This window comes from Mirounga angustirostris, unplaced genomic scaffold (assembly GCF_029215605.1).
Source record: "Mirounga angustirostris isolate CCGP_5_RB_7025 unplaced genomic scaffold, mMirAng1.0.hap1 SCAF_2, whole genome shotgun sequence".
Classification (NCBI taxonomy): domain Eukaryota; kingdom Metazoa; phylum Chordata; class Mammalia; order Carnivora; family Phocidae; genus Mirounga; species Mirounga angustirostris.
The window spans coordinates 156,123,106-156,150,911 of record NW_026991710.1 but is presented as its reverse complement, the minus strand read 5'-3'; the positions used below and the strand labels follow the sequence as shown (position 1 = coordinate 156,150,911).

General features: G+C 43.1%; 1 protein-coding gene across 6 annotated transcripts in view; it reads left to right on the top strand.

Annotated features, from left to right (window-relative positions):
* DOCK5 (dedicator of cytokinesis 5) overlaps positions 1–27,806 on the top strand; it is a 216,986-nt gene that overhangs the window by 46,503 nt on the left and 142,677 nt on the right. For all 6 annotated transcript variants that reach the window (XR_010409659.1, XM_064585368.1, XM_064585369.1 and 3 more), the window contains exons 2-3: positions 8,086–8,169; positions 27,136–27,176. Coding sequence is in view for 5 of the 6 variants with exons in the window: in XM_064585368.1 (XP_064441438.1) it covers positions 8,086–8,169; positions 27,136–27,176 (125 nt within the window). In the remaining variant the exon portion in view is untranslated. The remainder of the gene's footprint in view (positions 1–8,085; positions 8,170–27,135; positions 27,177–27,806) is intronic.

Genomic DNA, 27,806 nt, shown 5'->3' with positions numbered 1-27,806 from the left:
ATATTTATTTATTTTAGAGAGAGTGAGTGTGCATGAGCAGGGGAGGGGCAGAGAGAGAGGGAAAGAGAGAATCTTAAGCAGACTCCACTTCTGAGTGTGGAGCCCAACACAGGGCTTGATCTTACGACCCTGAGATCAGAACCTGAGCCAAAACCAAGAATCGGAGGCTTACCTGACTGAACCACCCAGATGCCCCTCACTTTATTCTTATAACAACCCTAAGAGGCAGGAAAAATACCACTTCACAAATGTCATTTTATTGATGAGGACATTGAAGCCTGAAGATTAAATGACTTGTGTGAGAGTCCAGGATGGTAGTTTTCTGGCCAAGCTATGGGAAGGATCTTTAGTGGCCTGACTGTAAGCAGGTTTCACCTTCATGTCACTTTTCAGCTACACACACACACACAAATACACACATGCACGCGTGCGTGCGTGCGTGGCTTCCAATTTCTCATTTATGAAACAAGGAGATTTGACCAAATGGTTTCCCAGATTTTTTCAGCTTCTGGCCTTTTCCCTAGCTGTTTGCTCTTCTCATTCCCCCTTCCCTCCCGGCCACATACACACACACTGTGTCTTCTCACTGTGCTGGCAGCAAGACGTGACTGTGGTGGATATAAGATGGAAGGGGCCCAGGGGCGCCTGGGTGGCTCAGTCGTTAACCATCTGCCTTCGGCTCAGGGCATGATCCCAGGGTCCTGGGATGGAGCCCCGTTTCGGGCTCCCTGCTCAGCGGGAAGCCTGCTTCTCCCTCTCCCCCTGTTTGTGTTCCCTCTCGTGCTTTGTCTCTCTCTGTCAAATAAGTAAAATCTTAAAAAAAAGAAAAAAGATGGAAGGGGCCGGGGTTCAGTTCTAGGACCCTCCTGGATGTGGTCCATGGTGGGAAAGCGACCAGTCAAGCTTGTCCTGGGACACGCCCTGCTGAGATGTAAGCCCAGGTCCCAACCTGCTACTCTTGTTTTCTCATTTTCAGCTTGATGTTTTCGAAGTAATGGGTTTTACAGCCTGGTTGGGGATCATTCCTTTTTCTCAGTGAACTGTATTTTGTCTCAAATTCATGTACGTATGGAGGAAATAGTCACATTTTTGCCTATCATTTCAGGGTGCTTGTTCCAGATTCCACAGTAATCTGTGGCTTTTATCTTCAGATTCTCTATTCCTCAGTTGTGATTTCTGTCCATAAGTTAGATGCAGTAAACTGGACACAGTCTTAGATCTGATCATTTTTTATCTCAGATCTATTTAGTTTGTATTTAGTAAGAATGCATACCAAGAAGGACCTGATTCATACCTTATTTTGTTGGGGGGAAGGTGTTCTGGGCTCAGTAGTAAGTCAGGTTTTTTTTACTTCATCATTAAAACCCTGCCTTAGTTGCTCTCAGATTTTTTTCTCTTTTACTTTTTTTTTTTTTAACAAGAAACAGATCAGTAGAAAAGAATAAAAGCTAATAGAACTGTAGGCATGAGTAATATTAGAATGTGTTTTAATGTTGTACCCAGATTGAGAGTACTACAGTGAGTACATGATTGAGGCATCTTTGGTATTCTAAATAAATTCCTGGTTCCTCAGTTGAATCACTGTAGAAATGCTAGAAGGGATGGCAAGAAAATGGTTAAAATATTAAAATATTCCCTCACTCTCATGCTGCTTCCTAGGGGAACTCTGTTCTTAGCTGCCTGCAGTAAAGTGGTTTTGCTGTCCTTAGAGACACCTGCCCTGCATTGCCCAGCAACCTTTACCCTGGAAGGACTGCTGGGCTAGCTTGTTCTGCTTCTCCACATGTCTTCCTGATTTCCAGTCTTCATTGAATGACTTCCACTGGCTTATTGGTGAGGGTGAAAGTGTCCATCTTTGAGGACATGGGTACCACCATGCTCAAAGTGGGGAGCTGGACTGGGCAAGAAAGGGAAGGTGACTGCCATTTTTTCAGTGTCCACCGGGTATTGGTCATGGTCCTAGGGATTCTGCATACATTTGCCTCTTCGGGCTTCACAAAACCTTATGAAGAATGTACTGTTGCCTCCGCTTTTTAGATGGGGAAGCTGTGGGAGAAAGCTCCACATGTTTGTAGAATATAGACTTTTCCCCCATGATTGTGACTTGCCTTGTTTCATCTTTTCTTATTCAAACATTCCGTGTAAATTTAATTTCATATGAATTTAAATGAGATGGCATATAGTAATCACTTGGTAACAGTGAGACAGTAAACTATAGTTGAAATATCTGTGAAATATTTCTCCAGTTAAGGGTATTTATCAATTCTGTCTACAAATAGATATAATCCTTAAAATAGAGATTTCTTAAAGAATTACCAATGAATTGGTCAATATTCTCCTCAGTAGTCTAGAAAATGAAGTTAAGAATCCCATAAGAGCCTGTTCCTGTGGAGTACTATGGGTGAGAAGTATAAGCTCCTGTTCTCATTTGATGGCCCCTGGCTGGGATGGTTCTGAGTAGGGAGGCACCATCATGGTCATCTCATCCTAAAAAGATTAGGTTGAAACCTAAATGGAATGATCAGTGTAAAACCATAGATTTTTTACTTCTTGGGGTCAGACCTACTGTTGAATCTGATTCTCTGATCCTTACAGTAGACTGGAATTAAAGAGCAAAGGAAAAAATCCACTTGGCCTTTGGGGACATCATTGCATTAAATCCAGGGCAAAGATCAAAGGTGAGATGTGCCTTTTTTGTTTTGGTAGTTGTAATGGGTGAAAGTAGGTAGATCAAGATAATAATGAAAAAGATGAAGTTTGGTCATCTTTTTAATATTCTGAGTAGTAAACAGTTCAAATTGGGACCTTGGTCTGTGTTTGCTGGATCTTTCTTTTGTAGATTCTACCAAATGACTAATAGGAAATGTAATGTGTTAGTTATTCTTCAGGGGATTGTAATTTGAGGATTCATGAAAGAACCTAACTTACTAGAAAGATTAAATACTAGTAATGCATAGACTTTTCATTGTCGAAACTGATCCTTGTTTTGGGCCCTGTTAGTGAATTCTGTTGTCTTATTATTGCATAATCTTAAGACCCCAACTTTCTTTTTACCTCTCTCATATAAGCCTGGTTTAAAGAAAAGGCCAAATCAAAGATTTGGTAAAATGCAAACTATTTTACATTTGTAGACATACTGTCTTGTCTACTTGGCTCTGCAAAATTACACTTTCATGACATAAACAGTAAGCTGCTTAGGGAAAAATTCCAGCAATTCGTCTTTCCCAACCTTGCACATAGCAGCCAGCAAGGCAATTTATAATCAGCAACTCCCTGTTCTTGTTTAATTTCCTCAGACAAAACAAGAGATTGTGGTGGGCCTGCTAGTTCAAAACAGCACAACTTGTTTCTCTGCTTCTTATCATCACCTCATGAATCAGAGGATGTTTTAGCCAAAGGGACCCTTAGAGTCATCTGATCTGTTGCCTAGTTTACAGATGGGGAACTGAGGCTCAGACTGAGAACTCATTCAAGGTCATGCGTATGTAAGTGGTACAGTTGAGTCTTCAGTAGTGTTTTGTTTAACCCTCAGAATTTCCCTTATTTTCCCTTTATCTGTCTTTCTCTGTAATAATTACTCACATTCCAGGAAGAAAGCACCATCCATTGAGAGCTAGTGTGTGTCTGTTCTTCAAATAGCACCAGACTAGCAGACAACGTGATTACCAGTCACTGATTCATATAATAAAGCTTGTGTTTGGAAGTCAGATTTCCATTTTATGAGGGAAATCTAAGGCAGGCACATCATACTGAGAATCTGTGAGGCTCCTCTCTTTGTTCCCAAGCTGTTCCTTCACCATTCTGGAGCAGCCTTGTCAAATGTAATGAAGGCCTCATCACCAGCGTTAGGAACAGCTTTGCTGCTTATAAAGCTGGATTACTTGGGGCAAGGTATTTACCCCTTCTGAATCCATTTCCTTATTAAATAATGTGGTGCATGGCACTTACTTCTTATAGTTACTGTATTACATATTGAAGTGAAAACCTAAAATACAATGGAAATGAGGGGTAGTAGGGAGTGGGAGAGGGAGGGCAAGGTTCAAAAGTACATCGTTGGAAAGAAGAGATGACAGCTCTGAGTGGTTGGGAATCTTGTTGGTACTTCTGCCCGAAGACATGAAACTGATGAATGTCCCCTACCTGGTGACTTTACTCCAGTAAAAGGCATTTTTGAAGGGTTGCACTTCCCATGGGAATCTCTTTGGAAGCTTGGGTTGGAAAGGCAGATTCTGTCTTGTGTAATAAGCAAAAAGTGACAGGAGAGGTGATTTTGATATCTCTTTCATGAGTAGTGGGGAACCACAGCTGCTGCTTCTTAGGGAAACAGAAGTATCTTAAGGTTTGGGGAAGAAGTGGCAAATAACTGAATCGGTTGGTAGATTCTATAAAAGTCACCGTTGTGCCTTGAGCATGTTCTTTGGGTTTAATCCAGTGCCTTGAAATGTGAAAGACACAAAAATAATGTGCAACCAGATCCACATGTGTGAGGAGTTTACCTTCTGACTGGGGGCAGATGATAACTAAGATTATCTGAGATTAACAACCCAAACTGTATTGGAAGGAAAAGCTGTCAGATGTCAGAAGAAACAGATTCATGCAGGGTGATAGGGAGTCAGTAGTTACTTGTCGAATGGAATTGTGAATGTGAGCTTTGGATTGTTATGTAGCAAAAGATGAGCTGTTGTTCCAAGCGGGGATAACCTGTGGGTTGAACACAGAATTTAGGGGACACTGTGAGAGTCTTGACTGGAGCAGAGGGTGGAATTTGGCAGATGATGGAGGCTAAGGTGGATAATTAAGGCCAGGATAATTTTGGAGGATTTAGGAATCTAGGAGTTAAGGAAACATATTGGTTTATGGTGTGTGTGTGTATGTATGTGTGTGTGTTGACAACAGTCCTTGGTAGGTGTTTGTGCTAGGTGCTGCCTTTGAGAGTTTCTGCCTACTTCCCTGCTGACAAGAACGAGGAAGAGATGGAGCTTGGTCATTACACAACACATTGTGACACAGCAACCTCATTACTTCCTGTTTCCATCTGCGAGCAGGGCCACTGGAAGGAACAGACAGGTTCCGTGGGAGTCAGTGAATGGGGACTGGGGGGGAGTCAAGGATATGAGATCTACATTCTCTATGGAAAACCAGACATATACTTAGTGGGCAAAACCATTGAATCACCCGACTCTCAGATGAAGGAGGAGAACTTTAGTGGAATGGCAGCCGTGGCCCAGTGGCCCATGAAGAGGTAGAGGAGTCAGTGGGGAACTAACTGCTACATCTCAATCCAGTGTAGTTTCTCCAAATCCACTTCATTAGCCCAACCCTGTTCTGAATTCATAGTCTAGTCCAAAAGCTCAATATTAAATTAATTTCAACATAATTTGTCCAGGCTTCTGTGCCAAGACTACAAAAGAACACTCTTTGGGTAAGTCCCTCCAAAAAGAGAGGCCACTTGAAAAAGATGTGGCTGGAGGTGTGCTCCTTCCATTCACGGATAGACCGCAAGGTAAGGAAAAGCCTGCAGTCAGGCTGCAGACATAGGGTGAACTGCAGGTTCGAGAAAGAGCAGTGAGTACCCACAGTTCACAGTGAGGGGACAACTTTCTTCGTTTTTTTAGTGACCCCTGTGTGATCTGGCAGATGGACTGAATGACCATCCTCATGGGCTCATTAGAGCTGCAGATATGGGGAACGTCTCCGTTCCTTGAATCGTCAAGTGAATGGCTAGAACTGAATCTCTGGTGGTTCTTTCCTCCTGGAAGGATACAGATTTCTTATCAAGAGAGTGAGGGTAACAACTAGACCTACTTTAAAAACAAACAAACAAAAAAACCCAGCTTTATTGAACTCTAATTTATATACTATAAAATCCACCCCTTTCAGGTATATGGTTCAATGAATGTTAGTAAATTCACAGAGTTGTGTAACCATACCCTCAATCCAGTTTGCGGATGTTTTCACCTCCCCAGAAACCTCCCTCATGCCTGCTGTGTTCAGTCGCCCTTCCCTCCTCTCCCCTGCCCAGGCAACCAGTAATCGGCGGTACTAGCTCCCATAGATTTGCCTGTTCTGGACATTGCAAATAACTGGAAGCCTAAAATAGGCATTTCACATATGGTTGTCATTTAGCATAATGTCTTTTAAGTTCCCCTGGGTTGTAGCATGTGTCCGTATTTCATTCCTTTTTGTTGCTGAGTAGTGTTCCATCGTACGGATATATCCTAGTTTATATGTCTACTCATGCATCAATTGATGAATTGTTTCCACTTTTTGGCTATTGCGAATAATGTTGCTATATTGGTTTCCTATGACTGCTGTGACAAATTCCTACAAACTCGTGGCTTAAAACAACAGAAATGTATGCTTTCACGGTTCTGAAGACCAGAAGTCTAAGGTGAAGGTGTTGACAGCCCGTGCTCCTTCTAGAGACTCTGGGGAGAGTCCATTCCTCGCTGCCACCTTTGGTGGTGATGCCAATCCCTGACGCAGCCTTTTCCTCCATCTCCATGTTGCCTTCTCTTCTGTGCATCTCCCCTAACTCCCTCTGGCCCTCTCTCCCCAGGATACATGTGATTGCCTTGAGGGCCCACCCTGATAATCTAGAAAAAGCTCTTCCTCTTAAGATCCTTAATTTACTCAAAGGTTTGGCCACACACAGTAGCATTCACAGGTTCCAGAAATTTGATGTGGCTGTCTTCTGGAGGGCTATGTTTCTGCCTACCGCAGCAGTTGGGAATATTCACATAAAGTCGCTGCACAGATGTGTTTTCATATCTCTTCATAGGTAACTGGGAATGTCATTGCTGGGCCACAGTGGAAATTTAGGTTTCGCTTTCTAAGAAACTGTCCCCCTGTTTTCTGAAGAGGCTGGGCCATTTTACATTCCTGCTCACGATGTCTGAGGGTTCCAGTCTCTCCACATTCTTGCCAGTTGTCTGCCTTTTTGAAACTATAGCCATTCTAGTGGGTGTAAAGTGGTAACTCATTGTGGTTTTAATTTGCATTTCCCTGATGACTAGTGATGATGAGTATCTTTTCATGTGTCTTAGCCAGCATAAGATTCTTGGTAAAATGTCTCTTCAGAGCTCTTACCCATCTTAAAATTGGGTTGTCATCTTTTTGAATTATAAGACTTAGCCTATTTTTCACAATCTGGCCCGGTCACTGCCAGTCCTAATGATGTGGTGATTGAGGTGACCTGATGAGGAGGAGCTGGGACCATCCAGGATGCCTGGAACTGGGACAAGGCAGCCATGTCTGCAGCGCGCCCTGTGTCAGTCCGTTCCTCCCAGGTAGATGGGACTCACAGTGGCCTTTTGACTCCCAATTACTGTGTCAGAGAAGCGAGGAGATGACTCGTTCTATGTCTTAGAGATCATAAGCTCAGTGGCTGGCTGTTGTCTGATGAACAAGGGGACTGACCTAAAGAACCCCGCAGCATATTCTCATTGTAGCCTGGTTTTTTTCTTTTCCTTTCGTTCTTTCTTTCTTTTTTTTTTAATGATTTATTTATTTTAGAGAGAATGTGAGCAAGAGCATGAGCAGGGGGAGGGGCAGAGTGAGAGAGAGAACCCTGGAGCAGACTCCTCACTGAGTGCGGAGCCCAGTGCAGGGCTCAATCCCAGGAACCTGAGATCATGACCTGAGCCAAAGGCAGATGCTTAACCGACTGAGCCACCCAGGCACCCCTAGCCTGTTTTTTTTTCTTTCATAACTCTTGCCACAATTTAAATTAAGTAGTTTTTTTTCTGTAATATTATACATTGAATATCCTCCTCCCTCTCCTAGATGATTAAAAACCCCTGGGACAAGGACCACATCTGTGTGTTTTGTCATTGTCACCGGTCTCTAACACAGTATGCAGTAGGCAACCAACCAATTTTTGTCGGATGGAAGAATGACTGGAACATACCAGTCATGGGGGTTGAGGAGGATGTACTCTGCTTTGCAGTGGGTGATTCACACGAAAGCATGAAATAGAGGGTTGTTTGTTAAATAAGTAATTCATTAGCCACTGCATGTGCTGCTTAGGGACTTGTATTTTAACCGCCACTGATGCCATTTCCCCCATGTATTTCTCCTTTCCAGCGATCTATAACTACAATGCCTCTCAAGATGTGGAGCTGTCCTTGCAGATTGGAGACACGGTTCACATCCTGGAGATGTATGAGGGTAAGTCTGGATGGCCTTCTGCCAGACGGGGAAGGGGAAAAACGGTGGAAGTTACTTATTAATAAGGCACTTAGAGCAAACATCAATATGCTTTACTTCCTAAAGTCATGCTAGTAAAAATCCAGGAAGTACTTTAGGTTATACAAGTTCCTACTGGGGATGATTTCAAAACAGCCCGTTGAATACAGGAGTGCAAACGTGCCCAGACATCCGAATCTCAAAGTACGTGAATCGTTGAAGCCCAAGCCCTGGATGGAGAGGGATCCGCCACAGGGCTGGCTTGGGAGGAGCCACGTGGGACACCAGATTGGCTGTCGTGCCAGGGGCACTGCTGATTAAGTGGCTCTTTCTACTCAGCACTAAATGTTGCCAGATTGGAGGAGAAATGAGGGAGAGACCTACTGGTGTTGCTGAGATTCTTTCACAGAATTAGGTCAGGGCTACAGCTGATCCAGAAAGCCCACTAGTATATTCCTTGCAACTAGCTTGGGCCAGGGAGGTAGTTCCAGTTAACCTGTTACTGGGCTGTAGGATAGTACTCAGGATTCTTGATCTGTCTGAGAGGCACGAGTCATGTCTGCTTCTACCGCATCCCACCCCACCCCAAGCTTTTAGCTCCAACTCAAACTCTTGGATTCCTAGCAGGACTCTTCCATGTATCCACATTTCTGATTCAAATCCCCAGAGTACAACAAACATGTATACAGGCCACTGAAGTTGACCAAAGCAAAGACCAATTTTTAGGGCCCGTTTATTCTCTGAAGATTGAGACAGGAATGAGGTAGGACGCTAAGGCAGACTTTTCTCATAGAGTGAGGCTTGTGAGAATCAGGATCTCTAGATTTTCAGGGTCTGCACTCCCCCTCACCCCAGTAAATGCTCATCATGGTGGAATGGCAGAGGTGGTCAAGAACCTAATGTGGATTCCTAGGATGGGGAAGAAAAGATGTGAAGCCAGGAGGAAAGGAAGCAAGGTTTGGCCATAGAAAAGCTAAGTCATTCTGCCCAGTTGCACAGAAGACTCTGTTATTCCTGCTGCCTCTCTTTATTTTTAGGCAGAGGGCAGGGGTTTGCTTCTCCCTTCCACACAAATCAAAGTACAATCATGCAGCTCCTAGGGGAAGGGAAAAGGTGGGGGGCTGTGTGGACTCTTCCTCTACTCTCTCTTTTCTGTTTTCATCCTCACCATCTCAGGTCCAGCCCAACATCAATTCCATGTAGTCCCTAAGTCTCTGAGACACAAAGGACAATCCACTATCGTCTCGTCTCAGGACTTCTTTGCTTATTGAAACCGTAGTTCCCTCAATCCTTACTAGGTCTTACCTCTTTGTCAGGGGCCAGATTAATCCGTTCTATTTAGTGTATCTATGGACACACATTTTTGCATTGTACAGGTGAAAGGTGTATGTTCGGTATCTGTAACTCTTCCAAACGGGCTTGAAAAGAATGTGTATTAGGATCATGGGGTGAGAGTTCTGTAGATGACAATCAGATTCTGATTTCTCTGTCTTTTTTTTTTTTTTTTTTTTTTTTGAATTTACTCTTTGTTAATGTTTTTCTGCATTTTCGGTCACTGAGAGAACCGTGTTAAATCTTCTACAGTGCTTGCAGTTTATGTCAGTGATGATTTACAGTGATGTCAGTTTTTTGCTTTATATATTCTCAGACCTGTTTTTAGGTACATACAACTTTAACTTTAGAATTGTTATATTAAGCAGTTTGAACTTTTAATTCCTGCTTATTAAATCTTTTACCATTATTTTTGTCGGTAGCAATGCTTTTTCCCTTAGCCTAGTTTGTCTGAAATTACAGCTAACTCATTGGCAGTCCAGGACTCCAGTTTTTGTTCTCTTGGACTCATGAGGCCATCAGAAATGCTGCTCAGCCATTCAGTACACTTTTTTTTAATTCGGCAGGTGCCCCAAGAAGAGAGCAGCCTCAGATGCTGGTCTCATCTTTCTGAGTCTTGGTCTTTTTCAGATCTTGACCTCATAATTCCCATTTTACCATGTTAGATTTTCAGTACGTGTGCATGTGTGTGTATGTGTTTGTGTCTGTTGTGTTGTCAAGTTTTTCTAAGTGTACTGTGTGTGGAGTGTAGGAGGGAAGAGTGGAGAGTTGATTGGAAATAAAGTAGGTGATGTCTTTTGAATACATTTTCAAAATTCTTTTTCATCTCTATGTGACCCCAGCATATTTTTTGAAATAGCTAATTGAAGCACTTTGTCCTCAGAGGATTCATATTAATGACCATTTTATATTTGCGTCTTCTCCGTACTTTACTGAGTAATCTCCCAATTGACCAATGAACATTCCTAAAGGTAGCACTCCTCTGGAGCAAGCTGAGGGGGTCACTGAGCTTGGTTGAATATAAATGTAATCAGAGGTGCACAAACACATTCATTTCAAGTCCAAAAGCCACAGCGCTCCCAGCGTTTTGCAGCTCGGACAGTGGTATGCTTGCCGGTGCTGGCCCCGCTGATGGACGGTCACACAAAAACCTGCCACTTTATCGATGCTGCATCTTGAATATGATGATCCTGGTGCTCTAGTCCTGACAGCAGGAAGCTGGTGTGCCTGTTAATTGCTACCATAAAATACTTGATCTGCCGTAGGACTCCTTGATGTTGAAAAAGGATGTCTGTGCCCATTCAGCAGAACGCCGCGTGTCAAGGTATGAATGGGCAGTCTTAGAACATGAGCTTACGGAGTTCATTTACCACCACCAAGTGGCCTGTCAGTTTTACAGAGATTTTTATATTGGATTAAGCTTTTATATAGTGCTTATTTTATGGGATTAATTTTTTTTTTAATAGTGCCCGCCTTGCCAGATGCAGTGATAGGTTCTTCTATCTCCTAAGTACTTCGAGTTCTTGGCTGGGTTCTCAGATTCCTTTATTATTTCAGGCAGTGCAGGACTAAGTGAGGGCAGGAGTACTTTGCAAACATTAAACACGGTGGAAAAGCTGAGTAATAACTTGAGTTCTCTCCCTCCCTCCCTCCCTTCCTCCCATCTCTTCTTTTCCTTTTAAAAAAAATAATAAACAGAATGGAAACACCCAGATTACTGCCAGATGGAATTTAAGGCTAATGCTGGCACTATCTTCCAGCTTCCTGTCGGATTTGGCTCCCAGGGCTCCCCACTGCACACCCTGCCCTCCCCCCCGGCCTTTGCAATATTCACATACCAGACCAGTGGGTGCTTCTTCCGGTGTGGACAGGAGTCTACCTTTCTGGAGCCCAGATACAGAAAAGTCTTTTCTGCCCGCAACCCGCCACAGAATACCACTTAGGACTCTTCCTTTTGCTGTTTCCTGCCCTGTGGTCGAATGAATAATTACGAAAGTAGTAGCTCCTTGAAGGCAAAGCCCGCTCCTCTTTCATTTCAGGGCCGGTGTCTAGCATAGCACCTGGCATAGAGTGGGTGTTCTGCAGAAGTCTGCTAAATGAGTGAAGATAAAATACGAGACCAAGGCAAACCCGTTGGAGCAAGGCAAGCTAGTGTGGAGAGTAAGAGGGGCAGGGGGGGTCACCTCCATAAAACCCCAGATATTATAGGCAGAGTTGTTCTTCTCCTTCCATGAGGGAAACACAGGAGGCTCCAACATTTCCCCGCCCTTTGCAGACTGCAGAAGGATTTGTTATTGCATGAGTTTTTTGCTTTTGTTTTTAATAACAGCTTCACTGAGATCTATTTCAAATACCATGCAATTTACCCATTTAAAGTACACGATTCAATGGCTATTTACAAAGTGCGCCATTCACAGAGTTGGGCAACTATCATCACTATCTACTTTCAGAACATTTTCATTATCCCAGAAAGAAACCCTGTACCCATTTGGTGGTCATTATCCCCCAGCCCCGAGCAACCACCAATCTAATTTCTGTTTCTGTAGATTTGCCGAGTCTAGACATTTCATGTAAATGGGATCATATAATATGTGGTCCTTTGTGACTAGCTGCTTCTACTTAATGTAGTGTTTTCAAGGTTCATCATCATTATAGCATGTATCAGTACTTCCTATCTTTTTATGGCTGAATAAAATTCGTTGTATGCATATATCACATTTTACTTATCCATTCATCAGTTGATGGACATTTGGATTGTTTACACTTTTAACCTATTCTGAATAATGCTGCTATAAACATTTATGTACAAGTTTCTGTGTGGACATGTGTTTTCACTTTTCTTGGGTATGTTCCTAGGAGTGGAATTGCTGGGTCATATAATAGCTTTTATGGTTAACCTTTTGGGGAACTGCCAGACTGATTACTTGAGTTTTGCCTCCAAAATAGCCCAAATGAGTGAGCTGTTACCACTTATCACTCATGTCTTTCTGTCACCTTGCCCTTGAACTTTATTTGTTACTAAAAATAGGGGCAGGGAAGTAGAATTGACAGAGAAGCTATATACTGCTCATCTTTCACAGGCCCCCAAGAACTATTTTCCTTCAGAGACTTTTTCAGGGAACAAAAATCCTCAAGGACTGAAGCAAGAGTCCTCTCCTTTCTTCATCTTTAGCACTAGCCTAGCCTGTAGTCATTGCCTTGTCTTTGCTTCTTTAACCAGACAAGGGATTTGATAGTGAGACAGCTGTTCTCCATCTAGAATGTTCTTTCCCACCCCAGATCCATGGGCATGGCTGAAAAAAATCACTGCTACCTTGAGATTCCAGTTGTGGTCATTTGTTCATTCAAAAACACTTGCTGAGCAAGTATTATGCTCTTTATTCTGTGCCAGGTACCTTTATTGAGCATAAGAGATATTCTAGGCACTGAGGTCACCTGAATGATGAAACAGCAAGGTTCCTGTTCTCATAGGGTTTCCATTCGAGGGATAGACAAAAACAAGTGAACGAAGTAAGTAAACAAAACAATTCAGATACTTAAATTTGCTACGAGGAAAAAAGGTTGGTATTACCAGGCCCAGAAGAAGATGAGAGTGATGGACAGGGAGCAGAGGGATAAGGCAGAAGGACTACTTTAGATCAGATGGTTTTGTCCCTATTGAAGGTGACCGTCCTGGGCAGGACACTTAAACTCTTTTTGTGTCATGGTCATTGCATCTAGAACTGGGTTACTTTTTGAATTGAAAGTGATTAAATGAAAGTGCTCTGAAAAATTAAGGTTACAGCATTCCTTTTACCATTAAGCTCTCCTCTCCTGTGATTAACCAAATTCCAGTCATAAGTGATTTAATGCTCAGGGTCTGCTGTTCCACCAATGGATACGGGTTTCCTGCATTTGATTCATATCCACTGGTAACTCGTTTTCAGCTCTATAAACCACGCACAAGCTCAAGAGAGAGGGTGGCTGATGTTAACGGTGATTTCTGGGGGTAAGCATAACATAGTTGGCCATAACAAAATGAGATAATGTCTCAAAGGCGTTCCAAGCTCTACAGAAGCAGGCGCAGCATAAAGCTTTGTACAGTTTTAGTGTTATATGTAAGAACCCAAAGGATAGCACAGATGCTTTCATTGGAACCAGACAAAACAGGCAATCTTGAAAAGTTGAAATAAAAAGAAGCATTTGTGTATATACAGGAGGTCCCTAATATACCCATGTGATTTCTTCTGTATACAATGAGTCCAGTTTTCAAATGCACCTTAATCAAGAAATCCATTCCCTTATAATAAAGGGAATTAATGTGGATTATGACTTGAGCTGTACATATCTTGAATCTTATCTTTATAAAGCAGGCTTTTTTTGTGAGCAAGTATAGAGGGCAGTCTTATGGCAGATAGGCAGAGGTACATGGCACTGAGCTTGGGCTCCGTGGCTGACAAAACCTTGTAGCAGAAGCATGAAAAAGAAGAGAGTGCTTTTGAACTTGTTTCAAGCAGGGGCTTAATCATCTCTCTGAGATGTGCTAATTGGACCTGCACTGGACCATCTGGCACAGAAAGGTCTTACTGAACTCTTTCAGAATGTCCGAGTCAAGAAGATGGGTTGTTACATCCTACAGTCCTGTACAGCAGTGTCCCAACCCGGTAGTCTTGACATTCCTTGATCATACCTCTTTTCTTTGCCTTCTCTATTTGGTCAGCTGTACCCAATGGTCATAGATGAGTGAGAAATAAAGAAAATCATAACTAATTTTTAAAAATCAGTTCTTAACAGCACGTGTAAAGTTTTACCGGGTATAAGCTGAGATACGGCGTTTGATGTATTTGTAACTTTCATTTACTTTTGTTCCCATTAGTCAGGAACACTGAAAGTTTATTATAATTCAGAATCCATAGTCTCACCATTTTCTAGTTATAAAAACAACTGCCGTTCACAAACATCAATGGCAGTGAGCCCAACAGCTTGGATTTTATGGTAAGGACTGCGTGCGAACATTCTGGCATCCTCCTGGAAAGCAAATGAGGCCGTGTGGCATTTTGTTGAGTGTGCTGGTCACTTCCCACATCTGTTTGACCTTTACCTTAAGTACTGCTGGGGACATATGTTCCCGAGATGTGTTTCTCAAAAGATGAGTGTGGCGACAGGAGTGTGTTTACAGAAAAACTAATTAAAAAGTGGAGCCAGTAAGAAGTCTCCTCTCAGATTTAATCTTACTGAAAGGAGAATGACTTTTCTTGTTCTTCCTTTTGAGATATGTGTGAATGTGCTTCTAAAATGCCATCTTCAAAATGTCTGTTCTTTGTATATTAGGCCTACATGGGATCTTCTAGGACTGGGGTCAGGACTTTTTTCTGAGTGGTGCCTTCATTCAGTTACTTTGCCATGAACTGGCGCTTGGAGTTGGCCCATTTGACGGCTGCCCACGCACCTAAGGAGGCAAGCTCAGCCTGAAAGCAAAGGCGTTTTGGGGGATGCTCTGGAGGAATGTTCTCATGAGCTTTTGGTGTCCCATAAATTTTGGTCTTGAAGGGATCCTAGGGGGATCATGGGGTTAAGAAGGTGGCAAAGTGGTGGGCAGGCTCCTTCCATCCCACGCATATACATAACCACTCATGGCTCCCTTCACACCTCTGAATGTGGGGCCATTCACATTATTTGGTGTATAACTTCTATCAAAAATGCCTTAGGTGTCTTATCTCCATTGGGAAATGTGGCACATCAAACCATCATCGGGCTAGGTACGACTCAGTGAAGGACTAGTGTAAGGAGAAAGTCCTAGAGGGAAGTTTAAGATTGATTGAGGGCAAACAGGAACAGGATTTTTCTCCTCTTGCTTATATCTGGAGAGAGAGGATTAATGTATGCCTCTACTTTGCTCATAGTAATGTGAGAGCAATTTATGATCTCAAAAAGCATATAAGGGGACTTGGGCATCCTAAGTACCCACTCTGTGCTGGAGTGTCCCATCTTACTCAACCCATGGAAGCAAATCATTCAATAGAAAGTGTTGTAGAGAGCATGCTGCCTGAAAAAACTAAATGCTGCGAATTAGTCTTAGAAGCGCAGAGAACTGTGGTTCTTTCCCTGGCCTCACCTCCATGTGTAACCAGGCTACACAGAGCTGTGGCCAGGGCAGGAGAGGAAGGATGCTTGTTATACATGGATTATTAGTCTCACTTTTATGTTCTGCGTGTGTGTCCCCAGCGTTTGTCATCTGAGCAATATTAAATATGTGTGCACTTAACTTTGACAACAGGAATATGAGTTTCAACAACCTTACCAAGCACGTCAGTCCCTCTTTTGAATGGCAGGAGTAATCAACACTGAATTCCTAACCTCAAATACTTGCTTAGTGCTCACCGATGCAGACTGAAGAGTCTGTCACTACAGTTGGAATTGAAGGAATGGGAGGGGGCAGGTGTTTGAATTAGTCTTACTGTCACATTCATTGCCCACTGAATGTCAAGTCATGCCTTAGAAGCCCCTATTTGGGTAGCTTCTGGGTTCTTTTTTTGGCTGCATTCAGTATCTGCTCAGGCCCTGAGTTACTCAGCACTATTTTCTCAATTATTCAAGCCATCGTCATACAGTTTTTCTGTCACCCAAGCTCTTTCTTCTACTTTTTCTTGTTACCTTTCCCTTAAAGTCATCTTTCCTATGGTTTTCTTGGGGGCAGGGAGCTTATTCTCTTGGAAGATAAAAGTATGTCTTATCAGGTGCTACAGTTATGGAATAAGGCTTCCCCCTTGCCTGGTATCCCAGCTGCCTTATGTACACTTCAGCTTTGTCGTCAGTAACTTGAGAATAATTTAGAGAGGTTCTTCTCCTTCTTGCAGGAAGCACAGACACATTCCTCACAAAACAAAGAAAAGAGAACTTTAGTCTGGCATCATTAGCCCGGGAATCAGACAATGGCCCTAGAAGTGGGAGATAGTCCCTGGATTATGTCACTGGTACCCTCGGTTCCAAATTTGTCTGGCATTTTACTCTCCTCTGTTCGCCAAGCATTGAGCTGAGGGCTTTCATGTACTGAATCTTAGCTCTTGCGATCATGGGAGACCGGAGTTCCCGATGCTCGTTTAGTAAATGTGAAAATCAGGTTCAGGAACTTGAAAACTTCATACAGCCGTTAAATGGTAGAGCTATGATTCTCACCATGGTTTTTTGGAATCCAAGTAGAATGTTCTTTCCACATTGTGAGGCCTTTGAGGAAATGATGCTTCTCTATTTTGGACCTAACCTATAGTGTTTCAAAGAGGGTGAGGTTCTTTTGCTTTTTAAGTAGCTGTCAGACAAGCTTCCCACCACCCCATGTGTCTGTGTTGGGGTGAGCTCTTTCAGAACTTCATTTCCCCCATGGCTCATCCACACTCGCTTGCTGCTCTGGCCAGGGGGGTCTCCTCACTGTTCTCCAAGCCCACTGTGTGCTTGGGCCCCCTGCCCCCCCAGTGCCAACATGCCTCATCTGCCCCCGCCGCCTCTCCTCTGCCTGTTTTCGAGAGCTGGCTTTCTCTGAGCAGGTAGGCACGTCTGTTCCAGGGGAGCACAGCCCCGTCATCTCCCCCACCCAGAGATAGGGGCCCTCCTCCCCCAGCCCACACACTCCAGGTCAGAATTACTGAGGGGCTGGGCTTCAGTTACCCACAGTGTGCCCAACCCCCTTAGGTGTGGCCGGCAGGTCAGAGAGGGAAAAGTAAGCAGAGAGGTCTCTGGAGGGGTCTCTGACCACCCCAACCTGAAGCAGTCTCCCTCCCCACGTGTTTGTGGCAGTGAGTGTCCAGCTGGTGTCCCCGCCTGTGCCCTCCTGCTTGGATTAGTCCAGAAGGCATTTGCATTGAGCCCAGCGGTCTTTGGCTCGCACAGTCTCGGAAAGTCCCACCTGGTTCACGTTTGTGCCCTTGCTGCTGATCCTTTGCTACCAGGACTCATACCGCCGTCACCACTACTGGGTCCCCACCTCTGTTTCTGCCACTGTTGATGTTGTTACACCCCCGACAGCGTCTCCTCGTCTCTGTCTCGGTTCTCAAAGTGGAGCCCAGTGGTTCGCTTTCAGAGTCCGTCAGTACAGCTTTGCCCTTTCATTTTTAGGATGCGTTGCACTGAGGAACTTGAAGCAGGTTTCTAAGTGACCCAGACCGACGGGGTCTTGGGACAGCGCTATCCGTGTCACACGTGCTAAGCTAAGGCGTGCCCGCTTCCAGTGCCTCTGCACGGGCTGTTTCCTCTCTTGCTGGAGCCTCCGTTCTCCCTTCAGAAAGGAAGGCCGCCTGTATGCGTGCCCTTTACCTTGATGTCCTCCTCGGGAGGCTTAGATGGTCGCCTGAGAAAAGCAGCCTGCGCTACAGTTCCAGAAATCCTCGGTAACTAGCTGTGCAGGTTTGTCTTCCCTCACCTGTGTCTCTGTTCCACCAGCGGTCAGATTGGAACGGCTGAGATGGGGGCTTGGGGTTTATACTCTCAAACTCCTGGAGGCTCCACAGAGCCTAGCATAGGTATTTGTAAAGATGGGCCCCCTAAATTTATCTTGCTTGATGAATTGATTCCTCACTCACAAACCTGCATCCCTCTCTTGTCCATCTTGCAAATTGGTGCTGCTGCTAAAACCAGTCTTAACGGTGAATTGCAGCAAAACTGTATGCTGTATGCTGTCATTTCAGCTTTCTCAAACTAGTTGGATAAGCTCGAGAGAGACGTGCGTCACAGAGGAGGGCAATTAGAGCCAATGGCAAGATGGCTGGCTGCCGGCAGGATTACTTTGCTTTAAAAAAGAGAAAGAAGGAAAAAGCCACGTCCAGGAAGTACAGCGGGAGTTGGCAAACCAGAGTGATGATGTTGATTAGCCTAGAGGAAATTTTATTTCCCCCATGTCACTGAGCTACAGGGTGTCTGTGAATCCAAGAGACCTTTCCTCCTTTCGCAGTGGCCATTTGGATGTCATCTCTCCATTCTGCCAACTGCATCTGCCCCCACCCCCACCCTGGACCAGGTCCTCCTGCCCGTCTCGGGCGGGGGGGTTTGCTCCTTGAAAGAAGTCTCTTGTAGGCAACCAGGAGAAACTTCAACATTTTTAGCTATGGGGTGATAAGATTAACGAGATGGGGGAAAAAGTAGAATGTTTTTGTGGAAGGAAACTGAAGCCACAAAAGCTTTAATTACTTGAACAGTCGAAGAAATGGGAGTCCCACAGAACCAGGCCTGTGCATTTCAGATGAATCCTCTTCATAAGGAGCAATGCCGCCTCTTCTCTGGACATTCTGGCCTCCGGGGCAGGGCCCAGCTCTGCCCAGTGGGCGTGGGATCCCAGGGGAGAACAGGGTCTCTGGGACCTCGCTGTCAGATCATGCTTTGGAGATGCAGATTTTTTCATGCAGCCCTCGCATCATCTGTTCTGTCCATGACCACCAGCTCACAGGACCTTCTCTTTCTCATTGATGAAGTTATTTAAAGTTTATGGCTTGCCTGCTATGTTCCAGGCACCCCAAAAAACAGGCCTCTTTTCTGTTCACTCAAGAAATAAAATGAAAGATGGAAACCTCATCTCTTGCTTTTCCACTTACTTGGCATGCTTGCCTGCATGGGTGTTTTATATTGGTTGGATTCCATGGCTAAGCTTCCTTCCTATGAGAGGCAGTGCCTTTGCCTTGAGCAAGAATCGCATATGCTGCATGGCCCAGGAGGCAGGTGGTGGAAGGCAAACACTGATGAACCCGGTGGGAGGAGCCCTGTGTTTGCATTCCCAGCTTAGATAGTAAGTCCCTGGTTGACTTTGCACAACCTTTCCAATTCCTTGCCTGTATTTCCTCATTTTTAAGTAAGGGTGTTAGACTTTGGGGAAGTCTGAGTTCTTTTGGAGCTCACACTTGTAACATCTATCTGTGAGTCCTAAAGGCACAAAACTGAGCTAAGATGTTTGACTGGGAAGACTGATTTGTTTACCAAAAAGGTATAAAAGAATAGAATCATCTTTTACTATCTTTGTATCCTTTTCCTTTCTGCCTTTGAACTTATTTTCAAAAGCACTGGTGAGGGGGGCACCTGGATGGCTCAGTCGTTGGGCGTCTGCCTTCGGCTCGGGTCGTGATCCCAGGGTCCTGGGATCGAGTCCCACATCGGGCTCCCTGCTCGGCGGGAAGCCTGCTTCTCCCTCTCCCACTCCCCCTGCTTGTGTTCCTGCTCTCTCTGTGTCTCTCTCTATCAAATAAATAAAATCTTTAAAACAAACAAAAAAAAAGCACTGGTGAGGCTGGTGGGCATGCAAGCTGGTGCAGCCACTCCGGAAAACAGTAGGGAGGTTCCTCAAAAAGTTAAAAACAGAGCTACCCTATGACCCAGCAATTGCACTGCTGGATGTTTACCCCAAAGATACAAATGTAATGATCCGAAGGGGCACCTGCACCCCAATGTTTATAGCAGCAATGTCCACAATAGCCAAACTATGGAAAGAACCCAGATGTCCATCGATAGATGAATGAATAAAGAAGATGTGGAATATTACAATGGAATATTACTCAGCCATCAAAAAAAAAAAAGAAATCTTGCCATTTGCAATGACGTGGGTGGAACTAGAGGGTATTATGCTAGCGAAATAAGTCAATCAGAGAAAGGCAATTATATGATTTCACTCATGTGGAATTTAAGAAACAGAACAGAGGAGCATAGGGGAAGGGAGGGAAAAATAAAACAAGATGATATCAGAGAGGGAGACAAATCATAAGAGACTCTTAACTATAGGAAGCACACTGAGGGCTGCTGGAGGGGACCGGAGGAGGGACAGGGTAACTGGGTGATGGGCATTCAGGAGGGCACGTGATGTAATGAGCACTGGGTGTTATATACAACTGATGAATCACTGAACTCTACCTGTGAAACTAATAATACATTATATTAATTAACTGAATTTAAGTTAAAAAAAACAAAAAGTAAAAACACCAGTTAACTGCCCAGTGCATTTGGAAAGTGAGCATCCCGTAGTTGGAGGACAAGGCTCCAACAGCTGAGCTGTTTCTGTCTGTCCTCTGAGGAGTTTGTACCCAGCTGTTTCTGCTCACCAGCTTCCCTGGAGGGACCTCAGCCATCTCTCTGAGGGACATTCGCTTGGGGATGGGAGGGCAGGCTTTGGCCATGGGAACCAGCCAGAGGAACCCAACGGGTTTACCTGGCCCACAGGGGATGGACCTTTGACCTTGGCCTAATTAACTGCCAGACCAGTGACACTTAAAGGAAAAACAACAGGATTTAGCACCTGCTCTTCCTCTGTGGATCCTTCCTGGCAGCCCTTCCCCTCCCCTACTTCGTGGTGCATGTAAACAGTGGCTCCCTGTCTGTTTCTTGCCTTTAATCCCTGGCAGGTCAACAGTATCAATATTGTGAATGTACTTAATGCCACTGAACTGAACACTTAACAATAGTTAAAATAGTATATTTGATGTATATTTGACAACACAAAAAGGGTTTATTGTTCTGGGGGTGGGACTAATTTATTGTGGGACTGCGAAACGATGAGAGCTTTTACAAAACTCTCCATGAGTTACACATCTAAATAATGCTTTTATGGTTCAGACAGTCTTGAGTCCCCCTTAGGAATTGCCTTCAGAGTCTTTAGCATATTCATAATTCTCCCTTTGTACACCAGTGTCTTCAAGTCTGCCCATTAGGAGCCCTTTGTATTCAATTATTTGTTTATGGATCTGTTTGCTTCCTCCTTGAAGACAAGGTCTGGCCCGCTGGTGTTCAGTGTTTTTATGTATAATAAATGAATGACCACATTAGCGATGTAAGCCCTTGGCTCCAGTAGCTCCTCCAAGAGTCTCTAACCACACTTTCCAAAGTAGCCCCACCCCCGCCCATCCCTCTCCCACAGTACTGTCCTTCCTTAATATGTTTTAGCCTCCTGTGCAGTGACTTTGTTTATTTGCTGGGTGTTTACAGGTATGTGGTTTTTTTCTTCCCACGATAAAGCAAGACTTAGACGGATGGAGACACTGTACGTCTTGCTCTCTTGGCATCTCTCTGTTGAATGAGTAAATGAATCTCCAATCTGTGATTGATCTTTTGGAAATAGCAAAACTTGGTTTTTGCTATTTGCAGATTAGCTTTGGCACGTAAAGTGAGGGGGGAATAGGGATAATGTCTTAAGGAGGCACAATAAAAAGTAAAAATGATGGAGAAATGGGCCCGTGATTTTTCACACATGGCTCACTCTGGTTTCAGAGGCAGTTTCAGACAAAAATATTTAGTAATATTTGAGCAATGTCACTATCATGGAATTCTGTATCACCTTGAAGGGCTTACTTTGTAATGCTTATATGATAGTGTAAAATTTTGTATGGCTTTTAAAAATTGCAATAAAATTTATATACAGTAAAATGCACTCAGGTATTCAGTGACTTTTGACAAATGAATGCACCCCATGTACCTGATACTCCAATCAAGTTATAGAATATTTCCCTTGCCCCAAAGAGCTCCCTGTTGCATTCTTCTACACAATTCTCACCCCCAAAAGCAACTACTGCTCCAAGGAAGGTCACCATGCATTGGTTTTCCTGCTCTTCAACTTTATATAAATGGAATTATGCATGTCTGTTGTCTTTGGATTCTTTCATTCCACGTAATGTTTTTAGGTTCATCGAGGATGTTGCTTATGACAGTAGTTCATTCCTTTTCATCACTGAGTAATACCCTATTATGTGAATATACCACAGTTTGTCGATACTCCTATTGATGGACATTTCAATGGGTTCCAGTTTTTGACTACTAATAATAAAGCTTCGATTCACATTCTTGTAAAGTATTTTTATGAATGTAAGTTTTTACTGATCTTTTTTTTATTTAATTTTTTTATTTGAGAGAGAGGGAAAGAGAGTGCAGGAGCAGGGGGAGGGGCAGAGGGAGAGGGAAAAGCAGACTCCCCGCTGAGCAAGGAGCTCGATGTGGGGCTCGATCCCAGGACCGTGGGGTCATGACCTGAGCCGAAGGCAGACGCTTAACAGACTGAGCCACCCGGGTGCCTGGTTTTTACTGATCTTGGGTGCATACTTAGAAGTGGGGATATTGCTAGGTCATAGGTCATATGTATATATATTTTTTTAATTTAAATTTTGTTAATTAACATATAGTGCATGTATGTTTAATCTTATGTGTAGCTACAAACAATGTGAGAGAATTCTAATTGCCCATATTTGTAGCAACTCTTCATAGAGAACATCTTTTTAACTCTAGCCATTCAAGTGGTTGTAGAGTGGTATCTCATCTAGAAAAAAAAAAATTATTTACATTGAGTTGAATTCACCCTATTTAGCATACAGGTTTTGACTAATGCATGCAATCTGAAATGCTACTACAAGATAGAGAACAATTTTATCAGCACCCCCAGATTCTCCCATGTCCCCTGTACCAACCTCACACCAAGCTCAGCCTTGATCTGTTTTCTTTCTCTATAATTTTGCCTTTTCTAGTCCTGGCTTATCAGGACTTATTAGCTGTATTTTTTGTCTTCATTTTCAAATTTATCATTGTCATAAATGCATATAATTTTAAAGGCCAAGTCATTCCTGTCAAGTTTATGATAAACAGCCGTCTCTTCCCACCTCCTCTTGGTTTCTGATTCTACTTTCAACTCTTTCAGCCCTTTGTTGTGGTATATGCTTTTTCATTTCTAAAGAATTGTGCTTCTTTACTTGATATTTCAATTTTCATTTATTAACTGCTTCTAATGGAAGATAAGGATTTAGCTCTCTTAAAATTCCTGCCAGCCATGCATATACCTGTCTGTGTCTGATAGAGACCTCCCAGTATAGATACATCATAATTTTTTCAAAGTTATTATTTAGATTACTGAGTCTATGTAGTATAAGTAGCAGATGCTGTGGGCTGTACCTTCATTCTATTTCCTAGCTTGAATAATGTTTTTCTAGAGGTGTTAATTCTTTTCTTGGTTCTCTGTGGACCTACTTCTTTTTCGTATCCAGAAGTGTTTACCTCCTTCTCATATGTTCAGACGAATGAGACAATTTCGCGGTTCCACTTGCTTTCTTGGATTTGTTCTCCATGGAGTCCTCTGCCCTCCTGCTCCGTCCAGGACTGGTTGCTCTCCCGGCCACTTACATGGCTTCTTTTCTGAGCTCTCCATCATCATCTTTCTCAGGGTCAAAAAAAAAAAATAAGAAGAAGAACCAGTATGTATCAGCAGAGCCAGGGATAATGTGCATCTGTGTATAAATACAGGTTAACACATCTATTAATTTTGACCTGTCTACCTATTTTAGGAGTCATACGTACACAGGGGTACCTTCAAGTCCAGTCCAGCATCTCAGGTTCATTCTAGTTTTTTCCCTTTCTTGTAACTCTCTCCTATGACAATAAGAAACCTGGCTTCCAGGATTAATGTATTTACTTATTTCATCAGTTCCTCAGCATGTAATCAATCCATCTTCATGACCACACCTCCTTCCACATGGACACCCTCCTCAGTCTGTTCTCTCTCTGATAGCTCATGTCATTCCACCGTCCCCCCCACCTCGCCCTGAAGTCGTGGTTGTGGATGCCCGTCTCTTCACCCTCTTCCTGCGGACCCCCTGTCCCCCATGGATGCCCACCTTGTTCTGCCTGGTTCTGACACGCCATGGCAGTCTGGCCCCCTGTATGGATGCCGTCCCCACCCCCCTTGCAGATGCCTAAGTTGCCCTGTCCCACTTCATGGCTCAGGGCTCAGTTGTTCAGGAAAGGAAGGAGAAGGGCCAAGATACATGTCTTGCTTCTGTCTCCCATCCCCCAATGCTTTCCTTTTTTCAGTCTTCCTATCCCAAAGAATTACTTATGGCCACTCATTTGCTTAAACTCAAGATCTGAATGCTCTTGAATATTTGCCTTTTGTGGTGGGGGGGGTGGGGGGGGTGGGCTCCATCCCAGGACCCTGAGATCTTGACCTGAGCGGAAAGCAGATGCTTAAACAACCCATTGAGCCACCCAGGCACCCCAATGATTGGATATTTGTGTTTATTGCAAAATGTTCATCACAATAAGTCTGGTTAACATACATTAGCATATGTAGTTACAAAATTCTTTTTCCTCATAATGAGCAGTTTTAAGACTTACTCTCTTAGCAACTTTCAAATCTGCAACACAGTATTATTAACTATGGTTGCCATCATGTACCTTTTACATCCCCATGACTTCGTCATTTTATAACTAGAAGTTTGTACCCTTTGAACCCTTTGACCCCCTTCACCCATTTCGCCCTCACCTCCACCCCTGCCGCTGGCAACCACCAACCAGTCTGTTCTATGTATCTGTGGGCTTGCAAACTCACTCTTTGAGACTGACATTTCACCTAACTCTGGGTAAGACTGGCCCTCTGGACTCACCATCCCCTACTATTCTCTTCATTTTAATAATGTACTAATTTTAAAAAGCATCCGAGATTCCCCCCAGTTCACACTCCTTACTGGTTGTAGGTGCTTGTTTGATAGAGCCTTCACTATCTCTCTGCACCGTGACGCATTTGGAAGCCTTAAAAGCATACCATATTTAGCTATAATTATCCTGTCTTAAATATTGGGATCAACTGGAACACTGGGTTCTTGCTTGTATCCCTTGCAGTTATTAGCAATTGAATTTATGGGGTCCTGACAGCATATGAGTAAAACCCCAGAGATAGACACGATTCTGCTAGTACCTAACGCCAAGCAAAATGAACATCCTACAAATTCAGTGTGGTAATTTTGTGCCTTTAGATAGGGGTTTTACACAAACCACAATTCTAGAGGAGACTTAGGAGGTAAAGAAAAAAAACATTTTTTTTTTCAAAAATGACAGGTTTCGGGGGGCGCCTGGGTGGCTCAGATGGTTAAGCGTCTGCTTTCGGCTCAGGTCATGAACCCAGGGTCCTGGGATCGAGCCCCACATCGGGCTCCCTGCTCAGCGGGAGGCCTGCTTCTCCCTCTCCCACTCCCCCGCTTGTATTCCCTCTCTCGCTGTGTCTCTCTCTGTCAAATAAATAACTAAAATCTTAAAAAAAAAATTTTTTTTAATTTTAAAAAAATAACAAAAATGACAGGTTTTGGAAGCATAATTCTGTGATGAATGGCTGCGCAAAAATACTGTTTACACAAGGACAGAGAAATTCCCCTGTGACAGTGGAGCAAAGTCCAAACTGTTGCATCTTGGTTTTGTAGGACACAGGGACGTGGAAACTGCTTGGAAGAGACCATGTTCCTCCTCTTGCCTGCCCCTCCCCCGCCCCAGGATGAGCCTGAAACCAGTCATTCATGCAAACACACTTCCCTGTGGCCACAGAACCAGCTAGCGATGTCTAGCTGGGTGTTCTTACACCTGGCTCTCTCGTGCACTTTGACATCCGAAATTGGGAGCAGTGTTTCCTGTTTGAATGTCTTTTTCTCAACCGTGGGCCTTGATAGAAAACTGTGAACGATTTCACAGCATAGTATCCTGTTCTTTCCTGTAAAACAAAACAAAACAAAACAAAAAAATAGCAAAATTCTTTAAATTTTGAATACTGACAGTTTAAAAATTTGTGAAAATATTCTTAAATTTATGATCAAGGTAAATTCAACTTTGTTCTTATAACATATCCAGAACAGATTGTATCTCTCCTTTCTGGATGATTTCATGTAGAACAAATTGCAAGATAGTTCTAGAACTCTATTGGCAGATGCCTTAAGTTTTAATTACAGTTTGCATCTACTCACTGTATGTAGATGGCTGTTTTACACATATGTACCACTTATAGCCAGTTTGCTTAGGCAAGATGACCAAGTTGATGCCTGATGGACATGGGAATGAGGGAAATCATTACAGTAAATTACTTCTAATGAGTGTTCAATAAATATTTAATATGAGTTATCTGTTTATGGATCAATTAAATTGTGTACTCCCTTTATCAGATAGAGGGTGGAAAAGCATCCATAGATGTATGTGTATTTATTGAAATTTTTATAAAGAAGTTAAAGGCTTTATTTAAAGCCTCATCAAGCCAACAAATTTTTTTATTGTCAGGGGTGTGAATAGCATTGCCAAGAATTGTTTAAAATGTTCTTTTATTATTTGTTTATTTCAACTCTGTTAGGTGCAAATATTTATATATGTAAGATTTACCATTCCAGTTTAAAATTGTTCCAGAAGAGTGGTGCTTCAGCTGAGAATTTAGATAAGAGAGAGACTATATAAATTATTTTAAAGTATTTATTTTAGTAGTATAGGGTGACTTGTAGAATGTATATATATATGGATAAAAGACCTTCTTCATTCATGCAAAAACGCTTACTGAATGTCTAAGGTATTAAGGTATTAAGAGGTTGAGCTGCCTTCTGTCTTGTTTTTTTGTTCTGTCCTTTCTCAAAGGAGCAGAGATGAGGCGAAGTTCTATGTGAATTTTAAATCTTTTACCTATGAAGAGAATAAAGCTCTAATATAGATCTGGATTTTGATTGTGTAAATTTTGATTGTGTAATCAACTAAAATGTTCATATTCTAATTAGTCTGCTAATTGCCTCTTGGATGCCATCCAGGTATTCCAATAGAATATGAGGATGCATATTGCTCATATCTTTATATTATCTCAGATAACATAAAAGATTGTGTTTTCTTATTCCCCGGCAGGTTGGTACAGAGGATATACCCTCCAAAATAAATCTAAAAAGGTATGGCTTATCGTTTACTTTTTAAATTTGAATCTGTCTGCTAGTTTTGTGTTATGCTACCTGATCCCATTTTCTGCTCCTTGCTGTCTCTAGACCTAGTTTGTGTTCTCTGGGATGGCTGTTCTTTAGATCTGAAAACAAATTCTCTGACCTCAATGTAAAAGTAAAATAGCACAAGTCCCATGGACCATATTTCCCACCAGCCAACTTAAGGAGAAAGGCCAGAGGTGAATTCACACACCAAGTAGGGCCCTTGCAGGCTTGTTGCTCCCTGTTCCTCCAGCTCAGCAGGGTGGTGACACAGTGACATTGTTACTGTCGGCTATCTCCTTCAGGGGGGACCCGTGCTTCTTCTTTGTCCTTTAGCTCTCGTGCTAACATCCCAGAACTAAAGCATCTACCCATTTCTACTTGAGTCTATTCTTTATTATAAAATAGATAAGCCAGAATAGTAGTTTTGAAACTGTGAACCTCACAACCAACCCCAGTAATACATCATGAGATCAACATTGTGGCTTGTTAACCAACATCTTCCAAAAACCAAAATTCTGAAAAGTAGAAAAGAAAACGGAATGCCGTGATAAATACTGTCTCATGAAACTTCTGTGTGAGGTACATATTTTTTAATGT